The sequence below is a fragment of the Aristolochia californica genome, unplaced genomic scaffold (genome assembly GCF_029961685.1).
Source record: "Aristolochia californica isolate CCGP_79_NKW_82.1479 unplaced genomic scaffold, dmAriCali1.0.hap1 SCAF_5, whole genome shotgun sequence".
Taxonomy (NCBI): domain Eukaryota; kingdom Viridiplantae; phylum Streptophyta; class Magnoliopsida; order Piperales; family Aristolochiaceae; genus Aristolochia; species Aristolochia californica.
In genome coordinates this window covers 43,944,160-43,962,439 of record NW_027182214.1, presented here as the reverse complement: position 1 = coordinate 43,962,439, position 18,280 = coordinate 43,944,160, and the positions used below count along the sequence as shown (strand labels likewise).

Genomic DNA, 18,280 nt, shown 5'->3' with positions numbered 1-18,280 from the left:
AATAAATTACTACATACCCTTTACTTGTTGCATCTGTTACCCTTTTAATGATTTATAAAAGAGAGGAAAATGAATGAACAACTAAAATAAATTTATAAAACTAGTAACTAATTATTTATCCAATTAATTTACTTAATTATATTATGTAATTAGTTAATTAGATAATCATTTACTTAAGTATCATTAGTTAATTACTTAACTCATTAAAGGTGAATACTTAATTAAATTATTTAATTAGTTAATTAATGATCAATTAGTTAATATTTAATCTCTTAAATTATTAAAAAAATTAATTACTAATTTATTTACTTAATTAATTAGTTAATAAATTACTAAATAACATTACTTAGTCAATGAAGTAGTTAATTCACTTAACTAATTAATCATTTAGTTAATTACATAATTGCTTAAATCCATTACATATTTAGTTAATTAACATATTAGTAATTTAATTAATTATTTTTTATATTATAAATTACTTACTTATTATTATATTATTATATTTAATTAATGAATTAATTAATAATAAATCAAATCATTATAATATTAACCGCCTACTAATTACTTTGGTATTTACATTATTAATTTTTTAGTCAATTAATTTTTTTTATCTACATAGTCAAATAGTTGATTAATTAGTTAAATTAAAAATTAAAAATTAAAAAATTATAGAGAACAATTTAAACCACTAAAATAAATTCTTAAATATAATATTTATTAAACTATTAAAAATATTAAATAATAAATAAAATTATTAAATAATGAAAATGTGTTTTATTTTCATTTATTAAAGTATTAAACTAATTAATCAATAAGTTAGTCATCTAATTGTTTGCTTAATTTATCACCTAATAAATTAATTATTAAATAATTACTAAATTATTTAATTGAATATTTAATTACTTAATAAATTATTTAGTTAATTACAATTAATTGTCTAATTTACAGTCTTTAATCAAGTTGTCATAATAACATAATTAAATTATTTAATTATTTAATTGAGAATAAGATAATAAATTAAGAATAATTTTATTATAAGTAATGTATATTAATAGGTAAATATTACAATTAAGACCAATAAGAGATTGCTTAGGCATTTTTCTTCAATGCGAGGACGATCGGCGCCGAGGCGGAAGGAAAGAATCGCCGGCACCGGTGAGAAAGCGACTACTCGGAAAGAGAAAAGTGCAAAACCAGAGCCACACTTTAAAGCTTTTAAATGATTGGAAGGCCACGTTGCATGCCAAATGGCAGCCAGACAAGATTAGGAAAAGAGGCTTCCATGATATTGGCCCCAGTTCTTTTTTTAATATTTAATTTATCAAGGGCTCAGATATTTTGGTTGGTTAGGATCAAATCTTGCGATCTTAAGTAAGGGTAAAATCGTAAAAGTACTCGAACCAAGGAATCTAATGAATTTTCTTAATTTTTAATTTTTACTTGTATATAATCTCAAAAGCTTACTATTTTATTTATTTATTTAATTAATTATCATATATGACTTGTAAAATTGGAATCACATTTATACCCTTTTAACCTATTTGAATTTATTTATTTTATTACATCGGTTTAATATTTAGGTTTTGACAGAAAATCCCCCAGTGTCTACTCCTGTAATTGCACTCACGAGCTGCCATCTTTACCGTCCTTGATTCTTTCAAAACGGTGCGGCATCTCCTTCTGTCTTCCTCCACGTTTTCCCGTGTTGCAGACGCGTCCCCAGAGCTTCCTACGCAGAGACGACAACACAGGAAACGGCTCCAGTCGGTCAGAAGAAGTCATCGAATTACTGCTTAGTCATACAAAAAAATTAAGAAGCGGGTGTTGAAGGTAGTGAGGAAGTTGTTGCAGTCGACATCTGTTGAATCAGGGAGGCAACACACATTTGCCGACATGAGAACGGTAACCATCCACGTCGATGGAGCTCAGGCACTCCCCTGAAGCGATAGAGTGGGGACTGCAACTGATTCTACAGCCTCCCAACGCCCGTGTTTGGATTTTCGATCACGTAACGATAGCTACGCGCCACCCATCGAGACACCCTGGGCCGATCATCAGCAGCAGAAAAAACGAATTATGGACTTGTCATTTAATGAATGAGATAAGGAAGTATAGGAGCTTGGCTTTTTTTAACTGCTACATCTTTCTACATACCCATGTTCAATCAATTCCCACCGCTGCTCTTCTCGTCGACAACTTCAGTTATGGTCTGCAGATTCCTTGCCATTCTCGGAGTTTTTTTTTTTTTTCCGTTTGCCTTTTTCTTTTGTATTCCATGACCCAGCAGCTGAAATTTACCCATTTTATTAGGTAGGAGATTCCGTGACAAGACCGTATATTAATTGGGAGAGCTATCATCGATGATGATTTAGATTTTTAGAAGAAAGAAAAAAACAAAACACCACTGAGCGGTGCCGACTGTGGTATGTTCCTTTATAATTAAAGTTGAAGTCGATCGAAAGAACTGTTACATTCAACCCCAGAAAGGTCCCTGAAGCTTTAGAGTCTCATGAATAACACCCTACAGAGGGAAATTAACAGCCATTCGGTCAGAATGGGTGGACTGATGCAGACAAGATTTTCATATAAACCCATAATAGGAAAACCAGATACCTCAGATTTGTTTATGAAAATTACTTCTTGGATTTCTTGTTAAGATGTGGAACCTAATCAACGCCTTAAACTGAGTGAGTCAGTTAACGATATATTGACTGTTATTTCATTAAAGACAGTTTTAAAATTTCACTCTTATAAAACGGTTACCCTACTTTTCTCTTTATAATTGAAGGGGCGTCTCTATTAGGGGTTTTATCATTATCACAAAGAGGGACTTTGAATTGCAGTCCAAGAGAGGTTAGAGAAAAACGTCTGTAAGTGTGTGCAATTTCTCTTTGTACTCTATTTCATCTTTATAGTGGATTACTGTGGCGGCATAAGACATGACGTAATCTCACTTTGAGGCGAAGTTGTATAAATCTTGTTGTAATTTTGTGCTTGCTTTTCTTTTTTTCAGTGGTTATTATTATGGTTCTTGTTATTTTGGAATTAGAGCATATAATTCCTAACATTTCCCATAACACATTATCTTTTGGGATTAAATCAAGAGGCAAGTACCTTTAGAGGATTTTGTCTCTGCCCTAAATGTGAACGACCACTTTTGACAGGCACCTTGTCCTCTTAGTATCTCTCTGATGCTAATTTCCAACATGTACTTGATGAGTGTCCATTTCCTTTCACTGGAAGCTGACCCATATTAACTCTTCATATCAATATCAATTCAATACCCTTAGTCAAGTTCTGTGTGGTTCTTAATAATGTACTTACCTACTTCAACAGTGTTAAACTAATTAGCATGAAGAATAGCTAGCTAATTCTTCTCTTTTCCAATCATAATCAACTCGATGGACCCATCAACTTTGGGCAGATCTTTTGGTTCTTTCCAAGTATGGCAAATGATGCAATTCACCATTTTTTCTCCCGAATTCTTCAATCACGTTACAGCATAATTTGATTAGATGTCTCGTCTTTCTTTAAAAAAATGAATGAAGATCATCTTATTCAAGTTTCATGTAGGATCGTTCCTCCCAACAGCTGTTTGGATGAAGTCAAGAGGAATCAACCTGGAAGACAAAGCGCCTGTAATTGTAGGGATGGCATGCGTCAGGTCAGTGTCAGGTTTGGAGAAACCCACGAGCTCGCCTTGTCAACCAGTGCCTAAGTCACTGCCTGAATATTTTCATAAACTGTGGAAAAAGAATTGCCTTCGACAGGTAAATCCTACCAGTGCAAAAACTCTCTGCAGCATCTAAACAGTAGACGCCAATAGCTAGTTTATTCCAAGAGTGGAAGGCCAAGAGGTAAGAGAAACAGAAAAAAAAAAATGAACAATTATAGGAGACATGCCCCAGCCAGAATCCTCCGGAAGATCTCTGTTTAGAAGATTTGTGCTGAAAATCCCCAACCGAGCACTCAGGGTTCTCTCTTTGCTCTGTTCCTTACACGTTTACGAGATAACTCTTCTTCGATAAATGACAATTCTCAACGCAAATAATCCTGGCGCACCAACCCAGTGTCGCTGAAGCAATGCAGTGTAGAAGCCGTAGTAAATGGAGAAAGTTTCAGGGCGTAGAATGCTTGTAGCATACGTACAGGGTAAGTCGGCACACAAAAACAAAGTCGGAGGCCATGGGGTGGTCGTAGCTTAGTGAAAGGTGACCTGTCGACAGGCCCCTTGGTGTGGAGACTCCGTGTGCTGGCTGCAAAATTGCCACGTCTCTGCTGGGTAGCGACTCCTCAGTCTGAGTTTTTAATTTTTTTCCGGTTAGGACGTAGACCATCGAATCCTCCCCATCTCTCTCCCCTTCCACTGGTTCATGACCCAGCATCGCATCCATACCATTATTCGTAGTCGGTTCCCCGACATGAACGATCTGTGACAGAGAGAGAGAGAGAGAGAGAGAGAGAGAGAGAGAAAGAGGGGAATCGCAGGAACAGTCCCTTTTTAGCATCCGCAATGGTCTTGTGCTCTGCTGGGGAGATAACAAGAGTGTATGTGAAAGGATTTGAGACAATTTCGATACTCCTCCTGCCTCGTGCTCTCAATCTACTCTCTCACTGCCTCCCTCACGCACCTAACAGTGTCTCGAAAAAAAATCGCAGCTTAGCATGTCTGATATCTTACCCGGCCGCGTGTTCGTGTTATTGACCAGAGAATCTCAATCCGATTAATTCCTGCTTGGCCCGCCAATTTTCTTTTTCCACAACCTAATAAGATTGAACCCAATCAAGAGCTTATAAATGTCCCAGGATTGCAAGACGTCCACGCTCATCTCACTCCTGCTCTTCTACTCGCATCACCCGTCTGTAAGTTCTCTTGCTCTTAATTCTCTCCTGCTAGCTTCTCTCTTTCTTTTCTCTTTCGTTACACTCAGGCGAATGTATTGGGGCTTTATATCTCATCCGAATCCCAGAAACCACTCACAGCCATCGTATTCACTATGAATATGATAAGCACCCCGGCGGGGGGAGCAGCCACTTGGACTTCTGGGGTAGCTCCTTCAGCTGTCAACTTTACACTCTAATGCTGAATCATCTCTTTAAATGTAAACAAAGCTTATTTTGTCTCCTTTACCATCCTCCACTACTGACTTCCAGTATCTACTCCTCTTCTTTCCTTTTCTTCCAAACTTGTTGTTGTTTTTCATGCTTTCTTTCTGCTGCCATTGATGTGATCTCTACCTCTTCTGGACACGTCTAGGCAGCCATGATATGTCTCCAGTGACTCCAAGTCCTTGTTTAGAATCAAATAACACAATGTTTTTGTGCAGTTGTGATTGATATTTCATGTTTCCAGCCAGCGGCTAATGATGTAAAGTTAACGTGGGATTTTATTGTTCTTGTGTATTAGCACATACACGCAAGGATTCCAGACTAGAGTTGCTGCTGTTTTTTCTTCTTGAAGGAGGAACTGATCCCAGAAAAGTCAAGAACACTCCAGTCACAGGTAAGTAAACTGAGATTTATCTGATTTAGCTACCAGGGTTGTATCTAAAATGATAGGATAAGGTGGTCCATAACCTGTTTTTGTTTTCTTTCTCTGATAATCTGTTTCTTTGTCCATGTTTTGGAATCTTAATCTGCTCAAGAGTATAATCTTCTCATCTCGTAGATTATGTAATTCAAAAATTCTAATTGAACCTGGAAAAGACACATTATCCATCTCTACATCTCCTCTGTCATCTGCAGAGTTGATTACCCCATCACTAACAAAGGACAGGACATGGTTCTGGGTTCTGGGTTCCATGCATGGGCATAAATGAACGTGCATGTGATGCTTCTGGGGCACCGGATGGTCTCCTGAGCGGCCCCAAAACGAATCACAGGGGCACCTGTGCCCTTAAGTAGGAGAGTGCCGAAAAGAGTCAAGAGACTACTTTTTCTTTCAGGACGTGTACATTTAATTGCCGATACCGACGTCTGATTGATGGCTCTTGGTTGCCACTATATTTACTTGAGTTTAATACCTGATTTTTTTCATAAAATTCAGATAACTTTCTTCTTACTTATCAACACAAAGGAGAAAAAAACAATATCGGCCGGTGACATGTTTCCTTCTCACCGGGAACATTTTGATAAGGAGACAAAATGATAATGCCGGTGATATGTTTCGGTACTTGACGTTTTCTTGGTTTGAGCATGTCGGCCAATGCATGCAAGAGGTGATTTTTGACACGAGTAACTTACACTAAACACCACTTTCTATCTAATTCAAAAAGTTATTTGGTGAGAAACATGCCAAACAGCTAAGCCGTCCATCTGATCATGATCGAATCACTGAGATAGTCATTGATCATGATCTGTTGGCTGAAATAACGTTTCCTATGTTTCGCACCAAATGGTTTTTTGTATTGGATCAGTTGTCACATATTTCTTACTTTAAAACTTGTTCATACGCTAAACAAACTTAGAAATCGATTGAGGTTTAGATTTACACACTTGATCATATCGATGGGTTTGAAAGCATGGTTTAAGGGTTTAAAATTGCACAAAATATTGAACCAAACTTGTTTGGTTTGTGAAAGACCGAACCGGATTAGAGCACTTATTCTTATATTTATAACATTTATTTTAATTTTTCTACCAATAAAATGCTTGTTCTAAGTTTGTGTGCTTATTTTATTTTACCTTTATATTTTTTTAGAAATTTGAATTTATTTTTTTATATTTTTAAGTGGGTTGTCGTGAACCCGACCCAAATCTAATAGGTCGGTTTTGGGGTGTACTAATTTGATCGAATTAGTAATGTGATTAAGCTAGGATCAACCCAAAAGTCGGTTTAAGTGAACCTAAATGATGAACGAATTTTTTACTATTTTTGCCTCTTTATGTCACTAGAAATTCATAATGTTTATGAACCTAAATATGGAAAATGAGATCCCAATGGGCCATGTGAATAGATTTGAGGACAGCCCAATAGGCCCATCCTCAATATTTCTTTTTTAATATTTTTTAATAATTTATAGTAATCGAGTCATGAACCCAATGGGTCGTGTGTGAATTAATCGAACATTTCATTCGTACCCAATTTAGTTATTGACCGGGTCCAATGATTTCCTAGACCAGGCGGTTCAGGTGAACCCAACTCCATTTATTGTCAGTATATGGCATGATCCAAAGCAGGTCTCTGTCATCTTTCAGGGGAGGACTTGAAAAGCAGCCAGCAGCCGAAACTCTCTCGTCCCCAGAAAGAGAAAGAGGGAGGAAACTCGTTTCGAGATGACGTGCTCCTCAAAACTCCTCACCTCCGAATCGGGGAATGCTTATGCGGTAACGGTTACATCGACGACAGACAAAATTCTCTTCCGTTTTTGTCTCCTTCTTCACAGGAATCTTCCTCGTCTGCGTCTAACTCCTTCTCTCCCTCTGTCTTTCTCAGCCGTTCCAAATGGATTCCAACCCACCCTTCGAGAAAACCTACGAGACCCTTCTCGGGAGATCCTGGAAAGACGACGACCATCCCATCAAGTCCGGCTGCGTGGCCGTCGCGGGCGGACTGGCCCACGACCTCCCCCTCATCGACCTCGGTCGACTGGAGCTCGGCGGATGGTTGAGGGAAGAGTGCAAGAGGGAGATAGTGGACGCGTCTAAAGAGTGGGGTTTCTTCCAGGTGAGCAACCATGGGATCGCTAAGGAGCTCTTGGAGAGGATTTCCGTCGAGCAAATTAAAGTGTTTCGGCAACCCTTTGAGAAGAAGCAGAACAACAAGCTGTCGAATTTCTCTCCGGACAGTTACCGTTGGGGAGCGCCAACCGCGACATCGCTTCAGCAGCTGTCGTGGTCGGAGGCTTTTCATATTCCCTTCGCAGTGGAAGATGACCAGACGGTAGACGACGACGAAGACACTCTCAGGTGAGCTCTCGTTTACATTGCTGGCTTGCCTCGGTTTCTTGCTTTCAGACACTCAAGGTGCATCCCAGTAATACATGAAACTGAATAATTAACTAATCTGCGCTTGCGGTTTACCATCTCTTGAATCTTAAACAACCCGGTTATGTTTCAGTAGAAAAATGATCAAATGGTTCCCAGTACGAAGCCGTGGGCTGTTCAATGCGTGCCTTAGGCTGCTGTGAGCAGACTAGTCAAAATGTTCACGGCAGGAAAACTGGAAATTGTTTTCCTTATTCTTGGATTAACTGGAAGGGTAGTCGACAAATATCTGGGCGTCCTATCTGGTTCAACTTTTAGAGAGGTAGCGGTGGTGAGGGAGAAAGGGAGTGCCACTGAGACACCCGACTGCCAAGTGCTGACACATTCCAGCTCCATTTGCTGAAACGAGGACACATGCTCTTATCGAAGCCATGTGAAACTGAGAAAGCTTTGAGTTCGTTTCCGTGTCATCTCTGCACAAATGGTCGATTCTCCGCCATTAATAGGCTCAGCTAAGAGTTCAGCGGATAAGTCAAGGAACACTGCATCAGCCTGTCTGGAGTATCTCTCTCTCCGTTCCTAACCGTCCGCCATTATTTGAGGACTTCCTTTTAGAAGATCTTTCTCACTCTACCATGGTAAAAGTACTCATTCATTGAGATCAGTTCCACGGTACAATCATTTTGTACGTCGGATGGCTGTTATGGAGCCCTTTGCAGTGTTTGACTACTAGAGCCACCATGAAAGAGCCTTTGCAAGACAGCGAAAATTGAGTACTTTAGTTCCAGCTTTTATGGAAAATGTAAACCACTAATCTGTGGTAAAAATTCTCAGAGTGAGAGGTGGCTGCTCTGGTATCTCATCTTTCTGAGGCTATTAATTTACCACTGTGTGAGATTCTTGTATATATGTCCATAGACCCCTTCTCTTCTTCTACCGGGGCGCTGAGACCAGTTGAGATGACAGTTCCCAGCTAGGATTTAAATTCACCACGCCTTCATCCTTTCCATGGTTTCCACCTGATCACCCTTACAAATTGTGGGTTGCGTCTTGTTTCAATTTCTGTATTTCGTATTATTTCGTTGCTGATTCCCCTATTGGTTTCAGATCAACCATAGAAGAGTTCGCGGAAGCAGTTTCCAACTTGGCACAAAGGTTGGCGAAGATACTAGCAGAGGAAGCAGGAGACAACTCGAGTTACTTCGTGGATAGCTGCTCCAGAAAGACGTGTTATCTTCGGTTGAACAGATACCCTCCATGTCCAATCTCGGCGGAGGTTTTTGGATTGATGCCGCACACAGACAGTGATTTCCTCACCATCCTGTATCAAGATCAAGTGGGAGGGTTGCAGCTGCTGAGAGATGGGAGGTGGATCACAGTGAAGCCCATACAGGAAGCTCTCATTGTCAACGTGGGCGATTTGTTTCAGGTATTTATATATATATATTGCTCACGAAGTAAGGAAACTTGCTGACTATTAGTTTGGAATCCCTATCCTCAATTCAAGAAGTGCTAACTATGTTGAAGCTTGCTATATTTTTCAGGCATGGAGCAATGGCGCTTACAAGAGCGTCGAGCACCGAGTGATGACAAACAACAATTTGGAAAGATTTTCGGTAGCTTACTTCATGTGCCCTTCCAATGACACTGTGATAGAGAGCTTCCAACAGCCATCGATGTATCGAAAGTTCAGCTTCAAGGAGTTCAGACAACAGGTCCAGGATGATGTGAAGACGATGGGCTGCAAGATAGGTCTTCCCAGGTTTCTGAACGAAACCATGAATGTTAGATAGCAGCAAGCTGAAGTAGAACAAAGTTTCAAGGGAATAGAGTAGAACAGCTCAAAGGGAAGCAACCGGGCTAACTTATATGGGTTAGGGATACTGCTCAATGTAAAATCAAAGAAAAGTTTTCCATTTAGAAATTGGAATTAAGATTTTCCTTTTATTGCATTCTGCTTTCTCATCTGTAAAATTGGGCACTTTCAAAGTTCAGAAGCCGTGCAAAATTTGATGTCGTAAGTCTACGATAAGACAAGCTAAAAATATGTTTTTTTTTTTAAGAAGAAGAAGATGAGTTACCTTTGCGTATATCAATGGGAACTGCTGGACGGTGGTTTCAGCAAAACCATGGTCGGGAGTGAATAGATACATACTAGGTTTTGTGTCTCAGTCTTGCTCACGTTAAAATGGGGTTTTATCAATGGATCCATTTCCTCTTTAAATTAAAAGTGATGGATCTCAAACACCCTTCCCCTTTATGAACAGAATCTATGAACGCTGTCTGGGAATTACCCTCGAGCACTTGTCTCCATCATCATGAAATAAGGTGAAAGGTGATCCCCAGGTATAGGTCGCAATTGAAAATTGAAGCACGGCTTTGTATTGATTCATCCTCAGCAGAACTGGTCGGGTTGTGCAAGCAAAATTTTAATCATCGGGTTATAAATATGTCATATGTTTTTTGTATTTATCGTCAATGTTTCTGTAGCTATGAAATGACATTACAGTCTTCGGATTAGACAAATCAAAAGAAAGGAAGACTTTGCGAGAATAAGCACCTATTGTGTTCCATCACCCTTGGAGAAATGATCCACCTGCCCCAGGTCTCACCCATTTTTCGTTTGATTCTTCTTCACCTTCTGTTTCACGGGAAGAGAAGAGTAAAAGAGCACCAGCCATCTGTAATCTGTTGATCCCTTCTAGACGACGACATCCCAAGTTGTATCACTGACCTCAGCCTCTGGAAGTCCTTGGCTGCCGTGGTAGACCAACCAGAACTCTAATTTTCTGCTTGTATAAGCCATGCAACTAAGAGTCCGTAACAGCACCCTGGTGCTCGCTTCTCTCTGTGTTTAAAACGATGGTTTGATTCGCTTCTTACCATTTCCTTTCTCCCAAGGCAAAGAATGCAAAAGTTTGAGTGACAATATATAATTGGATGAGTTCTGGAGAAAGAATGGTTCTTTAGTCGCTTATTGTACTTATTGAAGATCTTTCTGTGAGCAGCAAAAGCACTTACCCAAGAGATTCATATTGGACACCAAAACCATTTAGAAATGTTTTGTCGACATATGAAAGTGGACATTGAATGGATGGATGACGATCACAAACATTCTGAAGCATATTAAGATATTTAGAATGAAATTGCGAAGCAGCTGCTTACCCAGACGTGACTCACAATTTTAGATTGATGATAAGTCGAATCACATCGAATTGACAAGTCTCTGGAGGTTTTGATTGCTTCCGTTTGCTGTAGTTTGGATTATTTTACCTAAGTAAAGGGCTAATACAATTAGTCTGGGTTGAGATTCTGTAAAACAATAACTCTTGAAGCCTCTAATTCGGTCAAGTTTACTCGGATTTGTGATAAGATGGGTTGGATTAGAGGGGACGAACCCACTATTTCAAAGATCCACTTAAAATGGAGTGTTTCCCACAGGCTTTTTTTGTTCATATCGAACCTTTCATTCTCGATGCCTGAGTCAACCTGAGATGCTTATTTCCGCCGTGTTCTTTGGGACAGTTTCCTGGAGAAAGTAATGCATATGCTGATCAGAAAGATAACTGTGCTAATTGATCTTTCATCCTTCACCAGCTTATCAGTTACAGGATTACAGGATTGCCGTGTTCTTCAGATTTTCCATACTATCAAGATGAAGTTCAAATTCAGAGATGTATCTTGTGGAATTTCTTCGAACAAGTACTCGAGTTGATTGCGTTTTTTTATCCAAAGACGCTCTACGGCATTTAATCTGCCTGCATCCAACTGGTAAAGTTCCCTCAAACAAGAGATAGGTAAAGATCTCTGCCAGTTTGAAGCAGGGTATGATACGTCCAGCCGCAGAGTATTGGAGGATACTCTTTCCATGTAAGACTTATCTATGCACATGGAAAATATCTTCAGGTTCCTCCAAGAACTGGAAACACATTGGAATAAAGATTCTCTAATTTAAACCGCAGCTTCCAATTAGGAAACCATCCACGAAGACAATAATCATGCTCCATTGCTGCTTGAGCCATTCTCCTCTTCTCTGTCCCGACATCCTCTGTGATCTGCAACCACTTGAATTTCCTCGTTGGGCTCTTCTAATCTCCGACTAGCCTCATCCAACTGAACCAGAACATCGTTTCTCCTCCGTCTATAGTCAGCTTCGCTTTTGAAGCTCTCAATATTCTCTATGTAATTAAGAATGTAATCTGCCCGATATTTCGCTGCAATAAATAAGTTCTTGAGCATTTCGGTTACGACATCCATGGTGAACTCGCAGCACTTCCAGTGCAAGAATGGCAAGATAATGGGTAGCTCGAAAGAGAAGATGAGTAGGAGAGTCAGACCAAGAAAAGTCGGTCAGAGTAGCGGCGGTAGACAACGATTAGGCCTTTGGGAAGTTAGTAGTCATCAACGTCAGACATTCAAGTCAACCACCATGATCCAACGGTGAAAGGGCTTCCAATGGTCAAAAAGATAAATAATAGCGAGCCTCTTTTGCTTCTCAGTGTTCTTGTCTTCTGCTTCTCTTCCCGACAATGATATGATCAACATCCTCGTCTGCGAACCTCTTTCGCTCTGTATGATTCGATAAGTGTCCAGATTCACCATCATCTGTTCAGCTTCAACTTCAAGAGTTTCTTGCTATCAGTATTGACTTTTATTTTCATATTGATCTGCTGGAAAGAACAGTGAAGTAGACATTTGGGTCATTACTATCCGAATTCCAATTCCAAAAAGCACCTATGGCTTTCCTAGATTCATCACCATAGCCTCAGAGTGTGGACCGAGGATTCCTTCGAAAATTTTCAGAGGAGGCGAGGCGATTTCATCAATTTCCGTGGAGGTGTTCGATTTTGAAATTGATTCATCGTCTCTACCGGAAAAAAACTAATTTCCATGTTTTATTTTGAGCTCCATTTTCTTTCAACAATCTCTTACTTCTGCAGTTCACCTCAGCTACAGCAAGTAAAAAACAAAAACACCACTTTCTCACCCGGTTCTAAAATGCAAGAAAAAGTAGGAAATAGAGGTTAAGGTACGATACGTTACTCTCGCTAGCTAATTGTCTTTAAGAACTGAAATATCAAATATTCTTGTTTTTTTATCCAGCCCAAAATTTCATCTTATCCAGCCGATAGAGCCCTTGACCGGCTGTCTTTGTTCTTCGATCCTCCTCTTCCCCTGCTAAAAAGAAGAAAAAAAAAATAACGGGAGGAAAATAAGAGGATATAACAAAACATGGCTACAAGCAGCTTCCCCTTCCCCAACCTGTGCGCACCTTCGACGGCTTCCGACACTAAATCGAAACTAAGAAAACCCTTCTCCCTACCCACCGGTAACGAAAACCAGACGCCGGAGGCATCTCAGAACCAGGCTCCAAAATCAAAGGGCAGCTCCCAGCTGAAACGTTGGTCAAGAGCTCGTGCCATACGATCCGGTCGCAGATTAGATCGCTCGGTTAATCGTACCGATGAGACTGCCTCTGCTCCTCATGCCGTCGCCCCGTCGAAAGAGCTGTGGCCGGCGCTTTCAGGAGAAAGAAGCGAGGAAGAGGAAGATGATGACGGCGAATCAACGGCCGGGAAGGCGATTTACATGGTCTCCGACGGGACAGGATGGACGGCTGAGCATTCCGTCAACGCCGCCTTGGGCCAGTTCGAGCATTGCCTGGTAGACCGAGGTTGTGCTGTAAATACCCACTTATTCTCTGGGGTACGTTTGTCTTTACGTTTATTAGAATAACGTCAATAAAGATAATTAGAATAAATATAAAAAATTAAAAAATACCCTGACCGTTGATAGATAGATGACATGGAGCGATTCGTGGAAATAATCAAGCAAGCGGCCCAAGAGGGCGCGCTTCTCCTCTACACCCTGGCGGACCCCACCATGGCCGAGGCAGCAAAGCACGCGTGTGACCTCTGGGGCGTTCCATCCGCCGACATCCTAGGTCCGACAACGGAGGCCATCGCCGCCCACCTCGGCGTCTCCCCCTCCGGCATCCCCCGCGGCGCCCCCGGCCGGCAATTTCCCCTCAACAAAGAGTACTTCAAACGCATTGAAGCCATCGAGTTCACCATCAAGCAAGACGATGGCGCCATGCCACAGAACATCATCCGGGCTGACATAGTCCTCGTCGGCGTCTCTCGAACCGGCAAGACCCCATTATCGATTTACTTATCCCAGAAGGGATATAAAGTGGCCAACGTACCGATAGTAATCGGCGTCCATCTGCCGAAAACACTGTTCGAGATTGACCAACATAAAATCATCGGCTTGACGATTAATCCGGTGGTGTTGCAAACGATCAGGCGGGCGAGAGCAAAGAGTCTGGGATTCAGTAGCGAAATGAGGAGCAACTACTCGGATATGGGTCATGTGAGACAAGAACTGGAATTCGCCGGAAAGATATTTGCGCAGAACCCAGTGTGGCCGGTGATAGGTAAAAGGGAAAGAAACTGATTTTTTTTTTTTTTTTTTTTTTGTGGGATTTTCGTGTTTACTCGTGATCATCAAAATAACAATTTTCTTTTATCCAATTCACAGAGGTGACCGGAAAGGCGATAGAAGAAACTGCGGCGGTTGTGGTGAGAATTTTTCATGATCGAAGCCAGAAGTGCTCTATGCCAAGAATATCAAAGCGCTATTAAGGCAAATAGGACTCAGCAGAGGTTTCGATTCTCTATTGAGGATTATTAATAGAATTTTCTTTTTTATATCATATATTAATAAGAAAAAGAAAAAGAGAGGCTGCGTTTACATCATTCTGAAACTCTACGGCCAAGTGCTCCTCCATTAAAACAGTGTTACATCACTTCCAAACACAGCATGTGGATTCTATTTCTATATATTACTGTCTGCATCTTCTATAAGCGATGCACCTTTTTCTTTGTTTCTTAAATTGGATTGCAAAAGGAATGAAGATTTCTGTAGATTGCATCCTCTCTCCCCCCTCTCTTTTTAGTGATTTCTTCATGTGCTGTCAATCAATCCACAATGGAAACCAGGGGAAGATTACTGTATAGCTGCCCATAATTCTGTGCATCTGTGTGGTCTTGTACTTTTTGAATTGGTAGGCCAAGTAACTGTGAGGCTAATTACTGCTGAGCTGCTATAGCATCGTCGCCATTGATCTTGCTCATCGAGAGTGTGAAATATATGAGTATGATCGTCCCCATGCTCGACCTGCAGCAGAGACCATGTCCATCAAGGTAATAAGATAAAGCCATGTCTCAGACTGATCTGCTGGAGTAACGACGAAAGGAACAATTCTATTAGTTTTGACTGAGAGGCTCGCTCCCATGATGAGCAAATAATTACCAGAATGTGTGGAAATTAGTTTTATCCATGGAGAAATATCTTTTACAGCGTAATGATCATTAACCTACAGCGACAAAACGGCGACGGAAGTGAAGGAACACTTACAGTGTGGCGAAGAGCAAAAGCACTCTCTTTGGGTCGATCCAAGAGGAACGCCTGTTACAGTATCTCCTACTTCTGCTGCTTTCCATGTTGGTTGCTGGCTCACTCGCAGTGGTCCCTCCCACAGGGATAACCACCGCCTTCTCCGCCGTGCAAACCCCACCACCCAACCCACCTGCTTGTTTGAATACATTAAAGAATTTCAATCAAAGCGTTTACTTGATCCCACTATAATTGTCTCGCCAAGTTTTCTACTGGACTGAAGTTTTGAAGACTGGTTAATGGATTCAGAATCACAGGTCGAGCATTAAAAGACACTGGACTGGATGAAGAGAAATAAAGAGATTTAAAGTTTTAAAACGATCGTTGCCATTAATAAGCGCCCAATTTTTAAGCAGAAAGAGGGATGAGAATGGCGTAAGACTCGGGGAAGAACCCCGTTCTGCATTCAACTGAGTCGTGATCATGAGGGAGTGAAAGAAAATGAAACAGGGCAACCGTTGAAACATGAAAAAGCGTCACATGCAAGTTCCTTGTTACAATCATACCTTTGGTGGGCGAATCATCAGTTTCTCTTTGCTGAAGCTTACGGTCTCCTCTCAGCGATTCTTTCCGAGAAAAGCTTCTCTGCAACTTTAATTACAGGAAATAAGACAATGAAATCATTACCATGTGCAGAGCTGGAAACTATATACGAACATCAGAGGCCCTCTATGTCATAATTACTGCCGCTTTACGATGGAATTTGCGAAATCATAAGAAGAGCTTGATCCTTAATCAATTACACGTTTTAGGGAAATAAAATTTGAGTATATAAATGCAAGAGCTCAACAAACTCTTGTGAAGATTTGAATTTGCAGGATCAGGTTAAAACAGTTTTCGGGTATAAATCGAAACAGGGTTTTACGAAAGAAACTATAGGAATTTCAAAGAAGAAAGGATTTCCGTAATTCAAACCTTGTTTGATGAAAACTTACACTGGTTAAATCTTTTCCAGCGATATGCGAGAATAAGCTGTCCATCTCCAAAACAAAACTTTCTCCTCCCTCTGTTGTCTTGAAGACGACTTGTTGATCCGCGGCAGCCATTTTAATGGTGCTTTTAGAAGCTCCGAGCTCGAACTCGTAAGAAAAACTCTGAGCCGAATCATGACCCTTCCGAGGATAAAGAGAAAAATAAACAATCAAAATAAAGAAACGAAATCTCAGAAGGAAAAACCATTCGGTCTGTTTAACGAACTTATCGAAATTCACATCACCTTCAATTAATGGAAGAAACGCCGAACTGACAAACCCGATGAAACAGTCAACAGAAAACAAATTCAATTATGCGAAGAAACAAACAACAATACAACCAAACATCTATCGTCCGTACATACCAATTTTGGGATTTCCGCCATATTCTTTTCTTTCTCGATCACCATAGACTTCAAGAGAAACAAGACGGCTTATTCAGGTCTGGGAGGCTGCAGTAGATGAATTGCCGAGTAATGTTAGTCAAAAGGTAAAGATCAGAAACTATTATTAAATAGACAACAGGAAGAGAAGGAATTCACCAGAACCTGAAAACACGAACGAGGTGAAAGATTTTCTTCAACAGCTCCTGAACAAACCTGCTGCGACGAAGACAATTTTCACAAAATTCGAAGGACACAAAAACACCCAAAACAGATTTTTGGTGCTTCACATCATATCATATCTACTTTTGCCTTGAGAGTGAAGAATTCCTTCTGAACACGGGAATGAAACCCAGAAACGATACAAGGAATAATCACAGGACTAATCCTAGGTTGCGTTTACATCAGATGAGAGTTCAGTAGACTGTTTGGAACTTTCAAGAGCTCACGAGCCGTTCTGTAGAAGAAAGTGATTCTATTATAACCATTAACAGTAGCAATAAAAGAGCAGTTTGGTCTAGCGGTTGCGTGAGCTAGAGAAATTGTTTCTTCTCTTGGTACCAAACCAGTTCTCGTTTTGTTTTCTTCATTGTAGATAAATAAGAGACCTTTAATCGGTTTAGGCACCAACCAGCATCGACATGACCAACCAGATATTAATTAAGAGCTCAATTGTTCTACATAAAAAAAATTATTCTTGACTTCCTGTTGCTTCTGTTTGCTGCATTAGAACAAAACAAACAAAAGCCAACCAGAGCAGAAACCAATGCATAATCCAAATATCGACGGCCATTAACGTTTTCAACGGGACCGATAAATTAATTGAATTCTTGAATGTGACTTAATCTCACCTGGATGATGATCAAATTTGTTGTCTACTCAGAATAAAAGAATCGTGAACCGTGATGCTCTTCTCAGATTCTCAGTGAGCGCAGCTGACAGGTGTGCTGTTTGATTTATCTGCCCGCATGCAACAGCGACACCTATTTGCTCATCTCTGAAACTTGCTTTTGGGTATCTGTCGGTTTTTATCTTCGTCCCTGTCTGTCCTCTGTTCACGCGAGAAGGACCACGACCGGGGGAGGGGGAGAAAGAGGGACAGGTTTTATGAGAAAGCCGGCTCTTGCTTTACAGGATTTTCAGATTCCACTGGAGGACAAAGAAAGAGGGGGAATGCTGGGTTAAAGAAATTTTGTTTCCACTTCGTTTCGTTCTGGAATCGATGAGAGTTTTTAGGGAAGAAATGAAGAAATCATTTAAATACACGAAAGGCATGTGGAGTGCCGAAATGGGTGCGGCGCTGATCGTGGAGGAATCGCCTCCCTTGCTTCAAATCATGGTGATAGACAGAGGAAATCCGGTAGAGAACTGAGAGCCGAGAGGGAGGTTTTTTGCTTGTGTAATTATTTATTCATGAGAAGAATTCGTTCTGGATATGCAGAGTACAGTAAGGACCTTTAATGGGTGAGCAATTTTGTGTTTTTTGTTTTTTGATAAGGCGAACAGTTATTTCATGGTAGATATAAGACGGACGGCAGTTTC

At 40.4% G+C, this 18,280-nt stretch overlaps 3 protein-coding genes across 6 annotated transcripts; 2 read left to right on the top strand and 1 right to left on the bottom strand.

Moving 5' to 3' along the window:
• The first annotated feature begins 7,417 nt into the window (after positions 1–7,417).
• Positions 7,418–9,921, top strand: LOC137966630 (gibberellin 2-beta-dioxygenase 8-like). The gene is made up of 3 exons (XM_068813311.1): positions 7,418–7,908; positions 9,034–9,355; positions 9,471–9,921. The coding sequence occupies exons 1-3, from the start codon at positions 7,445–7,447 to the stop codon at positions 9,717–9,719; spliced, it is 1,035 nt and encodes a 344-aa protein (XP_068669412.1). The 5' UTR covers positions 7,418–7,444; the 3' UTR covers positions 9,720–9,921.
• A 3,213-nt stretch (positions 9,922–13,134) lies between these two features.
• On the top strand, positions 13,135–14,703 carry LOC137965884 (probable pyruvate, phosphate dikinase regulatory protein, chloroplastic). Its single transcript, XM_068812261.1, has 3 exons — positions 13,135–13,632; positions 13,723–14,362; positions 14,467–14,703. The coding sequence occupies exons 1-3, from the start codon at positions 13,159–13,161 to the stop codon at positions 14,568–14,570; spliced, it is 1,218 nt and encodes a 405-aa protein (XP_068668362.1). The 5' UTR covers positions 13,135–13,158; the 3' UTR covers positions 14,571–14,703.
• LOC137965885 (uncharacterized) lies at positions 14,650–18,280 on the bottom strand. Of its 4 annotated transcripts, none has more exons than XM_068812263.1 (7): positions 17,590–18,280; positions 16,898–17,195; positions 16,721–16,807; positions 16,320–16,496; positions 15,891–15,975; positions 15,346–15,517; positions 14,650–15,105 (listed from the first exon to the last, which is right to left on the bottom strand). In XM_068812263.1, exons 3-7 carry the CDS (start codon positions 16,763–16,765, stop codon positions 15,018–15,020), a joined length of 567 nt encoding a protein of 188 aa, XP_068668364.1. In that variant the 5' UTR covers positions 16,766–16,807; positions 16,898–17,195; positions 17,590–18,280; the 3' UTR covers positions 14,650–15,017. The 4 variants fall into 4 exon arrangements, with proteins under 4 accessions (XP_068668364.1, XP_068668363.1, XP_068668366.1 ...); XM_068812262.1 differs by having other exon boundaries at positions 16,904–17,195; XM_068812265.1 differs by having other exon boundaries at positions 15,891–15,969; positions 16,904–17,195.

Excerpts from the sequence above, each read along its gene's own strand:
- LOC137965884 (XM_068812261.1), top strand. The coding sequence starts at position 13,159 with ATGGCTACAAGCAGCTTCCCCTTCCCCAACCTGTGCGCACCTTCGACG. Across the intron at positions 13,633-13,722 it reads ATACCCACTTATTCTCTGGG|ATAGATGACATGGAGCGATT; the intron begins GTACGTTTGTCT and ends GACCGTTGATAG. Across the intron at positions 14,363-14,466 it reads CCCAGTGTGGCCGGTGATAG|AGGTGACCGGAAAGGCGATA; the intron begins GTAAAAGGGAAA and ends TCCAATTCACAG.
- LOC137966630 (XM_068813311.1), top strand. The coding sequence starts at position 7,445 with ATGGATTCCAACCCACCCTTCGAGAAAACCTACGAGACCCTTCTCGGG. Across the intron at positions 7,909-9,033 it reads GACGACGAAGACACTCTCAG|ATCAACCATAGAAGAGTTCG; the intron begins GTGAGCTCTCGT and ends TATTGGTTTCAG. Across the intron at positions 9,356-9,470 it reads ACGTGGGCGATTTGTTTCAG|GCATGGAGCAATGGCGCTTA; the intron begins GTATTTATATAT and ends TATATTTTTCAG.
- LOC137965885 (XM_068812263.1), bottom strand. The coding sequence starts at position 16,765 with ATGGTGATCGAGAAAGAAAAGAATATGGCGGAAATCCCAAAATTG. Across the intron at positions 16,497-16,720 it reads TGGCGGAAATCCCAAAATTG|GGTCATGATTCGGCTCAGAG; the intron begins GTATGTACGGAC and ends TATCCTCGGAAG. Across the intron at positions 15,976-16,319 it reads CTGGAAAAGATTTAACCAGT|TTGCAGAGAAGCTTTTCTCG; the intron begins GTAAGTTTTCAT and ends CTGTAATTAAAG.